General features: G+C 47.5%; 1 protein-coding gene across 2 annotated transcripts in view; it reads right to left on the bottom strand.

The window, feature by feature from the left end:
• The window catches only part of CASZ1 (castor zinc finger 1), a 214,626-nt gene that overhangs the window by 104,347 nt on the left and 93,015 nt on the right, over window positions 1-17,264 (bottom strand). For both annotated transcript variants that reach the window (XM_077311515.1, XM_077311516.1), the window contains exon 3: window positions 7,997-8,095. In XM_077311515.1, the coding sequence (XP_077167630.1) occupies window positions 7,997-8,000 (4 nt within the window). In that variant the 5' untranslated portion in view covers window positions 8,001-8,095. The remainder of the gene's footprint in view (window positions 1-7,996; window positions 8,096-17,264) is intronic.

Raw genomic sequence — 17,264 nt, 5'->3', positions numbered from 1 at the left:
AGAAACCAACAAGAGACCAGTTCCCTCTCCAGGAACTACAAGGAAGTCTGCAAGTCAGACTTATGCTGGCCAGTTAAAGCCTGCTTTTGTGGGTGACTGCATCAGTCCAACCCTCTTCCAAAAAAAGGAGAGTCTGCCACCAGGTAGGAAATTCTCCCCGGGAGCTTGACCACCACAAGTTACTGTGTCATCCACGTGCTTTAAGCCAAACAATCTCTCGTGCACAATGGCATCTTATTTCCCCCCTGCAAGATTACATCTGGGTAGGTGTAATATCTGCAACTAGTTGCTTGGTTTGTTTATTCTATTTCCACACCGAAACTCTTGGAAACATTTGGCAAAAGGAAGGGGAGTGGAGGGGAAAGGAGGGGCTGGGGGGACCATGAGTAGGAGCAACTGGCTGCTGCTGCTGCTTTGTGAGGCTTTAGGGGTGTCCAGAACTGCTGGAGTCCCTCAGCCCTGCCCTTGGCTGCCCAGCTCTCTCTGGAGCGTCAGCACTGGTCCCCCCCCCCCCGCTCCACACTCTGCCTGTCTAGAGCACTCTCGTATTTTCAGTGCTCACCAGACCATGAATTCACCTTCATACCAGTTACTGGGTTATTTAGCTTTTCCTGACGCCAATAACCACCTCGTTCACTGGCAAGTCTGCCAGTCAAATCACTCTCTCTCTCTCTCTCTCTCTCTCTCAAACACACACATACAGAACCAAACACAGAGAACTGCTGGACACACAGCCGCAGTGATGCCCTCGTCATCCAGAACAGCAGGGGTGTAAACGGAGCACAGAATCAGGGAGAGGACATTTTGATCCAGGTGCTGCTGAAGCCCCCCAAACCTGAGGTGCCTGCTGGGTGGGGAGTGTGTGTAGCAGCTGAGCGGGAGAGAATAAAAAGGCAAAAGATATATAAAGTGACAGATAACGATGGAGAAAGGGGGCAGAACAGACAGAAAGTGAGGAGATGAAAACGGAAATGTCATCAGAAGGAAGGGAAAATAATGAATACTGAATACAGGCGACAAATGGGCTACCCCTCTTCCTGCAGGATGCTTCTCCCCAACCAATGGGCAGAGAGAAGAACAAAAACACTGGGAATGTTCCCCAAAGCAGCCAGAATGGGCACTGAAGATGAGGAGGAGACAATGGGCTCAACGGGAAAGTGGGCATTTTCCATGCTGCCGCCGCTCACCACACAAAGCATGGGACTCTGACACGGGACATCTGAAGACAATTCCCAGTGCTGTCCGCTAGACTTTCACCAGGCGGGGGCTAGTGCAAGCCCCATCTCTCCCTCTTGGTTTGCCAATCCACAGCATGGTATAAGCAAAGGCATCCTTCATACTGCCTCTGCCTTGCACTGCACGCCAAGGGTCACAGGCTCCATTTGAAAGGCCCAGGCATGAGGGGATGTGGGAGACCCCAGAGAGCCCCTGCTGGTCGGAGTAGCCAGTGCTGACCTTGACAGACCAATGGTCTGATTCCATGTGGGGCAGCTTCCCTGTGAAGCCAAAGAACTCAGGAAACGTAAAGAACCCAAATTCTAAGCCCATTTTCTTCTACACAAGTTAGAGCATCTAGGAGCAGCCTGACAGCAACAGGACACAAAGGGAGATGAAAAGCAGTCTGGGGCTGTCATTCCTTCAAGGGAGCAGCTGCCGTTTGCATTTCACCTTGGCTTCTGACTGGCTCTCCACAAGGCCTGCATCGGGCTGCAAAGTTCTGGGCAAGGTCTGCAGCAAAGCCCCAGTGGCTGCCGCATGGGTGGGAAGGGTCAGATGTCCCCAGCCTCCCCTGCACAGCAGCCTGCCCCATGGTGGACATTCCTCCTCCCTTCCGCCACAGTAGAGTTTTTTTGCTTTGTAAATCAGTGATCGAAACTCATCATAACAAAATTGTATATTAGGTTGTTTTTTTCCTGCAGCAAAAGGAGCCAGTGTCTTACTTTTTTTTTTATAGAACCACATTTAAAGAACCTCATTTACCGATTGTTACAATGATATAACAATATTCAATGCACATTTTCAGCAGCAGCATCAGGGAAACTATACAATCCTGTCCCTTTTTGGAAAACAATAGAGAGTTACCAATAAAACAAATAAATTAAATAAATTATAGAGTGCAAGAAGTGGAAATGAGACATGCTGCTTAAAGAAACAGGCCATTCTTTTCTTTGGTGATTTCCTCCTTTTTTATTTATCCGGAGATTCTATCCCCCTAATCCCTGTCGAGTAAACAAGGTGCTTCTGATGCTTAACTGAATTTCAGAGCAATTCTATGAAGCACATTTAAGGCATCTTCCTCTTGGCAGAACGGCCCCCTCCCACCAGGGAGGCAAAGCAAGTGAAATGCTATTTCTTCACCTCGGTGGCCCCTGTGAGGAAGCCAAGGTGACCTGAGGAAACAACCTACCCCGCCTCCAGCCACTTTTGAATTTTTAAATCTTATTATTATTTTTAAAAAAACAGAAAGTTTTCTGAACAAACAATCGATCAATGGATCCCCATCCTCCTCAGAAGGAAAACAAACACCAGGATCACCGCAAATTAGACAATGTTTCGCTTCACTTCCTCCAAACAGTCTGACATTTTTGGGGGGTTGTTGCCACAGCGACAGAATCACACAGTGTTCAGCCTGTTGCGGAGCAATCAATTAACTTAATTCCGCCCAGCGCCTGTTTACTCTTCCGTTCAGAGGTGCTGCCCTCTCCTCCCCCCTCTTCCCAGTCGTCAGCTCATCTCCTCCCTTCCAAACTATCCCACCTTTCAAAATTTCTTTGCCACTCTTTCTAACTGGCAACTTAACTCTTGGGGGGGGGGTGGCGGACCCCCAACGACCCTAACAGAGATGATCCACTGAGGAAAAGTTTTGCAGAATTTCACCAGGCACCAAGGATTCGGAGATTCCTGCTTACAGTTTTTAGTGAACCTTTGGAACATGAGTGGAAGCCTCAGTAAGATCTATAACAGACAGAACTCACCCCTCATAAGGTATGCGTGACACTAGTCTGGAAGGTTTTGAAGCAGGGATGAGACAAATTCAGAGAGGAGCAGAGGTCCATCCACAATGATTAGCCATAATGGTGAAATGGAGCCTCCATGTTTTGAGGCAGTATACCTCTAAATATGAGCTGCTGGACACCAGTAGGGGGCAATAACTGGTGGAGGGTTGTGCTCCCATGCATAAAGAGTAGGCCTTCGGTGACTTTGACGTGGAATAAGATGTTGGACTACATGAGTCACTGGTCCTAGCCAGCACAGGTCTCCTGATATTCTTGAGGTGGGTGAAATGAAGGTCTGATTGGTACCAAAATATATAGTAAGAAATTGAGTGTCTCCAGTTTGGGTTTCTACATCCAAGTCAGGCAGCTGTCCTAAAAGGAATAAATGAGGCACGAGGGCCAAAGGTCCGACAGCTAATCGAACTTGCAACTTACATTCTCAAACAGATAACAGTTATGAAGAAAGATAGAAGGGAAAAAAACCTCTGTATCGTTTACGGGACTTCTTGGCCAACTTACCGTCATATTGGCTTCCAGTCACTTTTATTTGCTCTGTTATGTTACAAAACGATGTCAATAAAATCTCTCTCTCTGTTGGTGCCAGTAAATATTCTGGTCATCACGACTGCGAGCCGTTCAGGAGCTCTCCAGATGGGAATGCAACCTGAGGCAACCCCCACACCAGGCCTGAGTTTCAGTCCAGAGACACCGTTTTAACAGAGCTGGATGGAGCCCTTGCAGCCTGTGCTCTCCACTGGCGGTTTCCTCTCCCAATGAAAACAAGAGGAGGAATCAAAACTTGGCTGCCTCTTTGCGTTCAGTCCCATTTCTCCGCTTTGCTTGCTTCAAGAGTGGCAGGCAGCCGTTCTGGGTTTGTTGCCTGCAAATGGGGGCTTTGGTTTGTCAGGCCCTTAAAGGTAAAGATATCCCGTCTGCCCCTTGGGGTGACACCCTCTAGCGTTTTCATGGCAGACTCAATACGGGGTGTCTTGCCAGTGCCTTCCCCAGTCATTACCGTTGTCAGGCCCTTAAAACCATTTAACTAAGAAGAGGATTCCGACGGAGTTGTTTTCGTGCCATTGTTGTTTCATGCCATTAAGTAGGACATGAAGGCAATAGTAATTGCTAACTGGAAGGGCACTGCTTCTGAACATGGAGGTTTTACTTATAGCTCCTGACATCCTTCCTGACTGCATCCAGCCCTCGGAGAAAGCCTTTCTAGCCTAGCAGCCATCAGACCTACCTCTCATGCAAAGCAGCAAATTTTCCAATTTGGCCCAAACTTCAGAGGATGATTGTGAATGCTAATACTGTATTTGTGATTTTGTATGCATTTGCCAACAGAGGTGGGGCTGGGGCTCTATGCTACAGCATGTGCTTGGCGTGCAGAAGGTCCCCGTTTCAGTCCCCGGCAGCTCCAGTTAAAAGGACCAGGCCAGAGGCGATGGGAAAGGCCTTTGCCCATGTTCCTGGAGAGTTGCTGCCACTCTGAGTAGACATAATATTGATTGCGATGGGCCAATGATCTCATTTGCAGAAGGCAGTTTCATTTGTGTGTTCGTTTTTTTGAAAAACATATGCCGAAATCCCCAATGAAAACTGAAATTGCACAATAACATTTACGGCATAAATCATGGAAACTCGGTCCTAATACTAACCCTTTTCAGATGCCTAAACAGCACTTACGTCTTGCTCTCTTGGCGCTTTATACGGGATTTTCGGTGCCCTCCTAGTGCCCTGCCCCAGCCCTCCCTCCTCCCCTTCTCTGAAAGCCAATCTGTCAGTGGGGCCTGTTGGCAAAGGGGGCTTGTTGACTACTCCGTCCATTATGGCCCAGATTATAAGCATATTGCACGGCGCTCTCCACACGATGCCAGGGAAATCCAATACGCTGAAAGGTTAATGCAATCAATTAGGGTGACAGGGAAGTAAAGTAAAGCTTCCGAGTAGATGAAAAGGGAAGAAAGAGAGAGCAGAGACCAAAGGGGCCTTGCCAGAGCATAAAAACCCTGCCTTTTCCTCCCTGTACTAGACTTGGGTCTGCACTGTTTCAGTGCCAGTAGCACAATAACCTGTCCCCACATTTCCCAGGGGTAGTGTGGCTTTGCTATGTGGGAAGGAACCATTCTCCAGGTCTGCCAGAAAGGGCGGGAGGGACACCAAGAGAGAGATGTGCTAGAGAAGGCACATCCTTCAAAGGACTAAGAAATGAGTTAAAAGAGTAAAGATGTGGGGAAGAGGGGGTCATTACCATAGGGTTCCTCACATTTATGTCTTATAAAGCCAACCTGTGTTACAGATCTAGGCTCCTTACAAATTAGAAACAACTGAATAATAATTGATTAAAAATCAACTACATTTTGAAATGGCAAAGCTGGCAGCGTCAAATATCCATCAAAACAACACTGTATTAAAAGGAGTTCATAAAATGATGCAGGGGAAGGGGGGAGTTCTGTCAGACTTGCTGGTGTCACAGATGCTGCCTGCAGTTGATGCAGGCAAATGCCACACTGAACTCACAGCTAGGAGGCACTGCCAGGAGGGGGGGGGGGGGATTTCCTCAGCATCGAAGGACTGCCAGGGGAAGGAGAATCCCCAAGATTTATTTATTTATTTAATTTCCATACCGCCCTCTCTTTTGGCTCAGGGTGGTTCGCATATAACAAGAGGAAGTACATATAACCAGAAGCAGTATAAGATAATTCATAAATTCAAATTAACAACAGCAACAGTAAGCTTAACTGGCAATAACGGTGTGTATAACATCTAGTTAACTAGCTAACTATACGACAGTGAGTTAACTTGCTAGGTATGCAACAGTGGTTCCACGGGATGACCGGTGTGGGGTTCAGTATATAGATATAGGGGCTTTCTGGAGGCCCAGCAGATGTTGTTATTTTGGTTGACAGCATCATCTGACCCAGAACAAGCAAGATAAAGTGAGGGAAGATTATGAAATGGAGGAGAAGGAAAAGATTGTTTTGGTGGTGAGCTTTCTTGGCAGAAAAGGAGGAGGATTCTTCTTCCTGCAAAATTATCCTAAGGTCCCCCCTGGATGCTCAGCACCGAGGAATCTGAAATGCCTTTTCGAGCCAAGAGCACAGCACGTGACCTTCAAATTGGAGGTCAGACCCTGAAATCTAGTTGTCCACAGCCCCCAGCAGGCTCAAAGGTATGGGTGTCCCACACATTTATTTTGGAGTGCCTGCTCCTTCACCTCTGGCTTAACACAGTGGTGTGTTACCAACAGGGCCAAGAAGCTAAACCTGAAGCGGGAGGAAAGGCAGAAGGAAGGACAAGCTGAAGCAGGGGAACAGCAGCGGGAGGCTGGAGGCAAGAGGAGGGAAGGAAAGCAGAGCCTTGCTTGGGAGGAGGAAAGAGCTGTAACCAGGGTTGTGAAGCATGCAAAGGGAAGCATCTGCCTGTTCCTTTGAGCGCTCGAGGCAGGGTGCTCAGGGGGTGACCTACACCACGCCTGGCTGTGATCATGTTTCAGGGCCACTGCCTGCCGATCCCAAGACAATAAAGGGGAGCCTTTGAAGTTAGAAAAAGAAGCCGAAATGCAAACTGGAAAGAGACTCTGGAAGGGGGGGCATCCCGCAAAGGGCCAAGCGGGTGGGTGGAGAGGTTGAGAGGACAAAGCAAAGAGTCGGGTGCTCAGTGGGGTGCCCCCAAAACCAAAGAGACAAAAAGAAAACAAACAGTTTATGAGTGGGGCACATGCTGCCTCTGTCTGCCTCCCCCCCCCCAATTCCTGCTCTCACAGAGGCCCCAGGCAATGATGGATGGATGTGTATGGCCTGTTCATTCCTGCCATGTTTCAGCAGAAAATATTTACATAACACTGGCCTTCCACCGGTCACCTCTGACACTGCTGGGCCCAGCCCGCACCCCCCCAGTGGCTCAGGAGGGGCCTTCCTTGCTCCACCAACACCTGGCTCAAAATGGAACAAGCAGGGAGGGAGCACCTTTGGTGCCATCTGGCCAATCTTCGTAAGCACCAAGAGTGGAGGTCTCGTTCTCACACGGTGATAAACTTGTGACTGGGTAACATCAGGCTGCACGAAAAAGCTCTTTCCATCCCCCTCGACACAGAGTCTGAGGTTGTACAAAGTACCCATGGGCTTGCCAGTGAAAACCTGCCTTGAGATTCTTCACTGGCCACTCAGAAAAGCCCCCAGTGTCTTAGGGAAAGGGACAGACCAGTGTTTTGTCAGATGGCAATTCCAAAATGTTTGGGTTTCCACTGCCCTGTGCTGGCGGTCCATTAAACCTAACATGTTGATGACACAATATCTTCACGAGAAGACTTGCAGATCCAAGCCAAATTCTTGAATTGGAGACAGACATAACAGACAATATTTCTTCAATTTACTTTCTCACTTTCCTTCCCTTAAAAGAGCATTCCCTGGCAGTGTAGCAGACTGGCATGTTTTAACACAGTTCTCCCCAATACCAGTTCAGCCGGACAAAATGGCAGCACAGACTGGCAAGTCTCAACCCCCCCCCCCCCGACAATCGTAATCCGCCAGCTGGTAAAGACTCTTCCGTTTCATTCGGCATTCCCCCATTGACTCTCTTTCTTGTATGTTTCTCCCTGTTGGTTTTATATATGCACGCTGCTTTTAAAGATAGATTTAAAAGGTTTTCTTAATTGTTCATGGCTTTGAGAGACCCAGTTGGGCAGAAAGGCAGGATGCAAGTGTTTAAAATAAAACAAAATAAACAAATACCTGTATCCCCCTCTTTATGTCACAAAGGACAAGACCTGACAGGGCCGAGGGTCTGAGAAAACCCAACAATTAAACGTTTAGCAAACCAGAGACATGCGCTGGCCATGCATCGATACCTGACCTCTCCCCCAGTTGCCAACTGTGATTTTTTGGGTGGTAAGTTTTAGCATCAACAGGGAATGTATATAAGTACAAAAACACCCATGCAAACAACATCTCCAAAAAGACATGGAAAAGTATAAAAAGAACCCACGTGGGGGGACATACCCATTTGTGATCTTGGGAGTCTCTCCTACCTTTCGGTGGTCAGGAATCTGATTCCGCAGTAGGTGTTGTTTTTTTTTAAAGCTGTGAAGTCACTTCATCCTGAGGAGCAAAGGAGAGAGGGGAGGGTGGTGAATACTGGAGGCAGGACATATAGACCAGCGCCAAAAGGCAGAGTGGTGCTGGCAGGGTTTGATCTCACCTGTAAACAGACTGTTGTTAAACTATGGTTTGGTATACAGCAGTATTTTAATGTTGATCCACCTGGGTTCGAGGCTCAGAGGAAGAACATCTGCTTTGCATGCAGAAGACCCCAGGTTCAATCCCTGGAATCTCCAGTTAAAAGGAACAGTTCAGGGGTAGTCAACCTGTGGTCCTCCGGATGTTCATGGACTACAATTCCCATGAGCCCCTGCCAGCATTTGCCCTGCCCTGAGTCAGGCCACCGGGAGGGTGGTATAAGAATCAAATTAATCAAATAAAATAAGAAGTGAAAAAAGGGTCCCCAGGAGACCCTGGAGAGCTGCTGCCAGTCTAGGTAGACAATACTGACCCTGATAGACCAAAGGTCTGACTCAGTATAAGGCAGCTTATGCATCATAGGACATTTGAATGAGGCACAGTGGATGGCTCTGGAGTTTGTTTCAAATAAATCTGAGCCCTTTTGGAGGAAACAGCTGAACAGAGGTCCCTTTTTCAAGAAACTAATGCTGTTTCCATCATATAGCTTCCTCCTTGGCCTGGACAGTTTGCCCTAATATCTTTCTAGTCTGGCCTTGTTCGTCTCCCAAATAACTCCAGGGAGTGCTGAGTGGAACACTTGGCTGTGACAGTCCCTGTGTGGAAAGACCAGTATGAATGCTTAATTCCAAGCCCCTCTTCCACCCACTTGCAAGGGAACACCTGTATGCCCTCCACAACAGGTAGCAGTCCTAGGCCAAGCAAATTGCAAGGGGACTGAGAGCATGACCCTGCACTCCTCTTCTGACCCCCCCCCCAAAGAAAAAAACAAACAGGCTAGCTTGGGCAAACTCAATGCAAAACAAGAACAAAAAGAAACGTGCAGAAAAACAACAACAGTTGCAGCTAAAAAATCATGCAAAGTAAATTGAATTATTTAGAGCCATATGTTCCAAAACTGTGACGGAGCATAAGAAAAAATGCACCGTGAGACTTCCGGACGGAGCCCTCCTTATAACGGAGGGGAGGGAGAAGGTAGAAACAGCTGCTACGAAAGCAGCTGCTAACGGGCTCTCTTCTCCCGCTGTCAGTGGGGGGTGGGGGGGCTGTATCATCCCCTACCATGTGGGGCACAAAATGCCTCTGATCTAGAGTGGAGCACATAGCTTGGTGTGGCCTTTGCCTTTATGTGTAGCACCACTATTTTTTCTGGCTTGCACTGTGGGCTTCACGGGAAAGCTCTTTTGCTTCGAGGTTCCAGGTTCAAACTCTGCACCTGTAGTTAAGGGAGAAAATGGAACGGGGGTCACTGTGGGTGGGCAGGTAGAGATGGGCTTTCTGCATTGTGCAGGGGGCTGGGCTACATGACCCTGGAAGTAGCCTTCCACTCCATGATTCTGTGATCCAGTTCAGCTGGGAGAAGAAACACCCACCACACAACTTTTCCTGTGTGTGTGTATCAGGGGGGGGGGGGGGTAAAAGTGAGCTAGTTGTTAGACTTTGCTGCTGTCCCGATCACCGGACAACACATCTCCTGGCTAAACCCAAATGATCACCTATGTTGTGGTTCCCATGAAGAACGAAAAGTAGACCCACAGACACAGTGTAGGGAGACAAGGGCACGGAGGGGATTGGAGGGGCTTTATCGTTCCTTCATCTCATCCATGACTGAGCCTGAACCCGAAAAGAAACCAAGACCATGGATTCTGGCGTGGGTGAAGCTGCTTTCCCCTCCCCTCTTTTCCTGGTTGTGGCTGGCGTGGGTGAAGCTGCTTTCCCCTCCCCTCTTTTCCTGGTTGTGGCTGTGCCTTCTCTCCCTCTTCTCTTCTGGCTGCCAAATGCTTTATTCCCATGTCAGCCAGCCTGGGCCTCCCTCGCCCAGCCCTAGACTTTAAAGAACAACAACAAAATTTGCTTCCGCAGCCCCCTCCAATCCCCCCCTGGCCCTTTATTATTTTGACCGCAGCTTATCAATGATGCAAGAGGAATAACGCCAATTTACTTAGAATGTGTAATCCCCCAAATCAGATTGGGGGATTGCATGAGGCGGGCTGACCTTGCATGTGTCTCCATTAAAGCCACCCAGGCCTCCGCTTGTATTCCGTGTTCCCAGCACATATTTAGACAGATAACGCTAATTGTACTTGACATGTCCTCTTAAGGATGGACTCTCTCCTCCTCCCCCAGCTCTGCCTGACAATGAGCCAACGTCGAAAGCCGAGATCTGCTTTGGTTCTGCAGGGCAAGGCACAGCCAGGCCTGGGTGGGGGACGTCTCCCTAACAGATCCCCCCAAGCCCACATCTCCCACTTGCAACCTCCTGGACCTTTAGGTAATGCCTTCAAAAAGGGGGCTGAAACCACCCCAAAAGAATTCCTTGGGGAGGAGGGGGGAGGGCACACTCGCCACGCACGTGTGCGCCTTTCTAGGGCACTGTTAATCAGGGATTTAAAAACGTACTCTTGCGGCAGACTCAGGGTCTTGAAGAAAACACACAAGGTTAAAAGACAGAAGGAAACACAACCCCAGCGATATTTTCTTGCATGTGACATAAATGGGGCCACACTGCTGAGGAGGTGGGTGCCCTTGGGGAAGGGACTGGTTCTCAACCAAAGCTCCCTGCGTTCTTACAGAAGAGCAGGAACCTTCTGCACACAGGCTCTGGGCCCCCAGAAACATAGATCAGCATAAGGCCCCCACACCAGGAGGGCTTTCCGTTCCTTCGTTTCTAAAGCACGTCGTTTGCAAAATGCTTCATGCGCCATTCCTCCACCGTTACTCTAGAAAGTTGGCCTTGGAATGCCAGTCCTCTGGTGGGAACTGGGGATCCCCTGGGATTACAGCTCATCTCCAGGCAACAGAGATTAGTTCCCCTGGAGAAAATGGCTTCTTTGGAGGATGGACTTCCTTGCATGATACTCCCCTGAGATTATACCCCACCCCAAATCCCACCTACTCACCTCCCAAAGTCCCCAGGTATTTCCCGACCCAGAGTTGGCAACCCTAGGTATGCCTCCTGGTGCCCATTTCACAAATTCATCCTAGGGTTGCCATCCTCTACGTGGTAGCTGGAAATCTCCTGGGATTACAGTGGATCTCCTGGGGACAGGAATTTGGTTCCCCTGGAAGAAATGGCCACTTGAGAAATAGCCCACTTCCCTCCTTGGTTTCCAGATCCACCAAGCACCAAACTGGCATATGTGTCTGATTCTATGAAGCTGATGAGAGACCAAAGGGAGAAGGGAAACTATTTATATCTAAGGAAATGTAGGCAACATAATCATGGTGCTGTATACTCTTTTAGATTGATAAATTAGAATCTTGTGCTGAGAGCAACCAAGTTCTGAGATGTGTGTCAAGTATCCAAGCTGAAGCTGTGTTCATTATTTTGCATAATTAATTCTGTTTTTATTGGCAGTGGGGAGGGGCAATATGCAACTGAAGCCACACCTTCTGACACAGGACATTTTGGCCACACACAGATGCTCAGAAAGGCTCACTATTATACATTCAAATGTCTTTCTGTGGTCTTAATTAATGTTCTTAAGAAATGTAAACCCTACCCTATCCTGCTCTCAAGGTGGCTTATAACAACATTAAGTGCCGTAATTAAAGCACTAAGGACTAGAAACTTGGCGTGTAAGTGTTTTCAGGATGCTGAATTTCTGTCCTAAGTACCAAATCACAGAATATGCACCACAGAAGTGGTAGGCAGGATTCCACAGCCACCAAAGGAGACACCTCCAACCCCTCTCAGCTCCAAGCTGCCATAACTGGCAGCAAAATATTGACAACATTGGTATAAATATTTATACCTGGCTGCCCACCTCTGGACCCCAAAGTCTTCATCCACCTCTCCCCCCAGATGTTTCACTCTGGACAACCTTGAATGGAGAAAGAGAAAACTTTCCCAACAAAGTGGACTTTGGGCCTTCCTTTCTCCCCTTCCCGTCCCGCCACCTCCTAATTTGACTTTTTCCAATATCTTTTCTTCAACAACCTTTTTTTCCCTTCTTCCTCCCCAGCAACTGCGCATTTATTAATTCATGAGGCACTAATTAGTTCTTTGTTTAATTTTGTGTTAAACAGACTGACCGGAATGATAACGACTTGCAGCGTCGCATTACGGTCCCCAACCGCCCCTGTTTCCTGACAACAAGGGAGTACAGAGAGACTGGCGTGATGAACCCCAATTCCCACTTCAGTTGCACTTCATTAAGTCAAAATGTGACAAGAAGCTTAGAGAGTAACTTTCAGATCGGATCGCACATAACAATTGGGCAGGAAACTTTCCGAAGGGGGGCGGGGGCGGGGGGAGGGAGCGCTCGGAATGAAAGCTGGCACAGGCGGGCAATTCCCCCACTATTCTCCTCTTAAAGCAACAGCAGACGTATGCGGAGGCAAGAGGAAGGAACTTCCCTGAATGACGGCTGCAAAACTTTTTTCACTTGCTTTGTTTGGCTGCTTCTGCTTGGAAACACAGACAAGAGCTGTTTTACATGTTGCTTTTGGGAAACACGCAAATGCTGTTCCAAGGTACTTGCATGTTCAAACGTAACCGCAGAACTAGCGCCATTAGAGCTTTTGTGAATTCTGAGCTGCAACATACGGAATATTATGCATCTGAGCAATAGAGACCTGGTGCAGAATGATATCAGGAAAGGGTTGACCACCTCCATGGATGGCCTGGAGATCGCCCAGATCGCAATTCATCTCCAAGCAACAGAGACCAGGTTCCCTGGAGGAAAAGGCAGTTTTTTTTTGGGGGGGGGGCACTAAGGCATTATACTTGGCTGAGTTTCCTCCCCTCCCCAAATCCCATCTTTCCAAAGCTCCACCCCCCCCCCACAAACCCAGGACTTTGGCGCTTGGCAACCCCATGTGGTACCTGAGCTTGTGTTGGTCCTGAGCCCCAATGAATCCAAATATTACACATCTGAGAACCTGCAGCTGAAGAATCATCAAGTGATACACAAGTGTGTGTGGACATGTCCCAGTCATGGCCGCTGACTGAAACTCATAAAAGACTTGCCTAGAATGTCTAAAACCAATTAAAATTTTACAGGATTCGCAATAAATCCAGGACTTTTTGGATTCACCCCTCCCCCCCATACACACACACAGCACCCCGGTGTGGTTTAAAAATAAATACATTAAGTAATTGATCATTAGCTGATCACTTTGACAGTGTCCCCAAATCTGAAACCTTGAATTTTAAAGTCAGCCCTAAAAGTGATTTGACTGTAGTTTCAAGCAGACAGCCTGTTGGTATGAAGTAGCACTACAAAATTTGAGTCCAATGGCACCTGTAAGACCTACAAAGAGTTATTCAAGGCATGAGCTTTAGTGGAAATGCGAATGTGCACAAAAGCTTACTTCTTGAATAAATCTTTGCTGGTCTTAAAGGTGCCGTTGGACTCAAATCTTGTTTATCTCTGTAGTGAAGATGTTCCCTCAGGGGACATATTGTATGAGTCCACCAGAGACAAAGTGGGGGGGGGGAGGAGAGAGGAACCCTGGACTTCACCCCTTAACATGCTCAGAAAAACTGCTATGTCCAAGATTCACATTGGAAAGATGGCATCTCTTTCTTGCTAAGATCAACAATCTTCAAAAAACAGACTCTAAAACAACATCCTCTCATTGATGTCAAAAGACACAGAGGAAACTGGGAACCCCAGCAAAAGACACCCAATGTCAGCTACCCTAAAGAGAACAGGAGATGCTGTCTGTCTCACTGCCTGTCATTCACATGACTATTTGATAATTGTCCCTGTCAAATGGAGCTGATTCTCAAAAGTTCATCACACACACCCTGTCCCCATATTGTTGGTGCTACTGGACTCAAACCTATAAATCTCACCCACTTTGATGGATCCCAGCTACTGTTAGGGAGAGGAGAATCATGCAAACGGGAACATTTCAGCCTCTACATATTAGCCATTCTGGGTGCAGAAAAGTAATATTTACAGACTAGTTAGAAAGCTGCACAACCGTATCCCTTTGGAGAAGGACAGGTGCTCCCTGAAAAGCCAAACACATATTCAGTTCACAATGGCAAACTTTTACCTTCCATCCCCATTATTGTAGGGTTGGGAGTATAATCTCCATGCATCTCTCTCTCTCTCTCTCTCTCTCTCTCTCTCTCTCTCTCTCTCTCTCTCACACACACACACACACACACACACACACAATGTGAACCCACATAATAATCCAGAGCATGATATTTGTATGTAGAAAGTGGAAGGGGGGTGGGAACAATATAAAGATTTCTGCTGCCTAAAAGAATAAGTACTCATTTTCCCAGAGGCCAGGGAAGTGCATGTTTTAAAGCAGAAAGTTCCCCATGTCTTCTTTCCATGAAGTCCAAGCACAACATGCTGCTCATGTTCTATCTAGTCCACTATGACACATGCAATATTGTCTGGCAAAAGTGAGAGGATACACCTTTCTTTCATTAATTACTCATTAATTTTCTTCATTTTGAAAACATTTTTAAGCCACCTCTCCAATTGATAGGTGCCCGCAAGGCATATTCAGTATTGGAAAGCCAATGGATGGCATACAAATGCATGTGGGAGCAACAATAAACCCACACAGCTCTTTGCCAGGAAATGATTCCTTTGGCTGGAGGTCCTGATGGGACAGGGAGAAACAAAGGCAACTTTGCTACAACATGCATCTAAGTGGAACATCAGACCAACATGACAATCAAACAGGTTAACAATCAAACAGATTGCACCGGAAAGCTCACGCCTTGAATAAATCTTTGTTGGTCCTAAAGGTCCCACTGGACTCTGGTTTTATTGTGCTACTTCAGACCAACACGGCTACTCATTTGAATCTAAACAGGTTAACAGACATGGCAGAGGAGTAGATGGATATTGACTTGAAGTCCTTTTATGTTCCAGTCAACCGTAAACTATCCGCTCCCCATACAATCCGGCCCTTTTGCACCAGCTCCTACTAATTTGCTCTTGGGCTGCCCAGGCAAACTTATCCAACCTAATCCTTAATAATAAAAATAGGGAGAGCAGCATGGGATATAGAAGAGACCTGGCCAGGTAAGAAAAGAGTTAAGTCTGAGAAGGTAAGGAAGGTTGGACTGTGACATGAGGCACACCCCATCTGTAGGTCACAGCCCCTAAGACAGAAAAGCCATTTGCCCTAGGTGGCCCTGTGCAACCTGAAAACCCATGATATGCAAAGAACCTCAACTGAAGCCCACCCAAACCAACAGGAAGCTGATCTGCCAGGAGTGGTTTAGGGTCAAAACAGAGCCAGAGGCAAGACAGATCCCAAAAGGCAGTTTGGAAGGGAACAGAGCGGGATTGAGAGATTAAAGGGGTCAGAGAATGGAATGCATACCAGGACCTAGGAGCACTCTCCCTCCGTGACAAGATGACCGGCTCTCCTGAGTAAATGCCTCGAGAGCGGATGAAAAATTGAGTCTTAAAAAAAAAAAAACCTTGATTATGTAGAATTCAAAGGCTGACTAAATTACTGTCTATCCCACTGCTTCCCAATGTGCTGACACCCCCCACCCCATACAGGAGCCTGGGCAGCTGTCAATGCAGCCAATACTTCCTCAGCCCCCCTCCCCCCCCACACGCACAGAATCTCCACTTCATATCTTTTCCTTTTGTTTTTTTTGTTTTGAGCACACGCATGCTTCGCTCTCCTTCATTTTTTTCCCTTCAAAAGTTTCAGGTCTGTGTCAGCCCCATGGACAGTGGGGGGGCCAAGAAAGCGTCATGGAAACCGTCCCGTTCCTGGAGAAACATTCTGTTTGGCCCCTGAGTCCTGAGTCCCCCTTTTAAAGAGCTGTCAGGACCCCGAGGGAGTGTCACACGACCCAAAGACCAAGCGTGACCGAGCCTATTTTCTGCCTGGAATTTGATTGATTAAAAAACTTTTTAGGAAAACCATGTTAAAGAACAAAAACAAAAACAAAAAAAAAAGGAGGAAAGGGGGAAAATCCCATAAAACAGAAAGGCACATGGGAAGCCAGAGGGGGAGGACCGGCAGAAGCCTAAGCGGTGGGTTTCCTTGGTAATAGCTCCAGGGGACGAGTGTCAGTTGTGGTTAAACAGCATAACTTGCCTAAAAGAAAGGTCAGAAACTTTACCACCACAGTGATTAAGATAATGAAGTAGCGGGGAACCCAGGGGGGTGGGGGCTAGACATTCTCCACACACTCCAGGTGACTGGGTTCCGGGCGAAAAGGCTTGCAAGCTCTAAGACAGGACCAAGGAGGAGCACGGAGGTTTTGTGGGAATGGCGGGAACAGTTGGGCGGCGGAGGAAACAAAACCACCTCTGCAAAGTGTTGACCTTCCCTGGAGCAGGCCGTGTGGAGCCCACTGGGAAGGGGGGATATATATTAAAATAAAATACAAGAGGGAGTCTTTTCTCTGGTCTCAGTCTCGTTGTACCTTCGTGCATAAAGATTAACCAGCCTAAGCACAAAAAGGGTGGGAGGAAAAGAGGCTGTCTGGAGATATCTTGGTCCTGCTTATGCAGTTGGTCATACCCTCAATTTGGTTTCCGTGAAGGGTGGAAATAATTTGATCTGGGGATGGAGGAGATTAATATAACTCTGTTGTCACAGTCAGATCATTACCTGGCGGGTTTAAGTTTTCGGAGCCTCAAAATCCCTGCGTGTGGGCCTATGGGGAGGGAATCTGGAGTATCTTGCCCTTGGCCTGCAGGAGGATGGATCCAAATGGTTTCCTGAAGGCTACGGGGGAAGAGGTAGCTGGCCTCTGGAATGGAGAGCCTTCTAGCTGGCCTCTAGCAGTCTAACCAAAGTTTCTTTTTCAAACCAAAGTATGGCAAAAAGAATTCTCTGCAGATTTTTAATAAGAAATACATTTACACACGGTAAAGATATTCCACACTTTTTAATTTTGAAAAAAATATGAAGGTACATTGTTTGTAAACAGGTTTCCATAATTGAATCGTCTAACTCTCGTTCCCAGATGGAGTGAACTTTATTACGGATCCTGGCCCACTCAGGAAGGTATCAAATGGCGCAATGAAATACACTTCAGAGTGACCCAGCGGGAATAAAAAGGTGGTGCTCATTGCTC

This window comes from Paroedura picta, chromosome 15, assembly GCF_049243985.1.
Source record: "Paroedura picta isolate Pp20150507F chromosome 15, Ppicta_v3.0, whole genome shotgun sequence".
In the NCBI taxonomy this organism is placed as follows: Eukaryota; Metazoa; Chordata; class Lepidosauria; order Squamata; family Gekkonidae; genus Paroedura; species Paroedura picta.
Note: the sequence above shows the minus strand (reverse complement) of the source record. Positions and strands in the feature narration are given on the sequence as shown.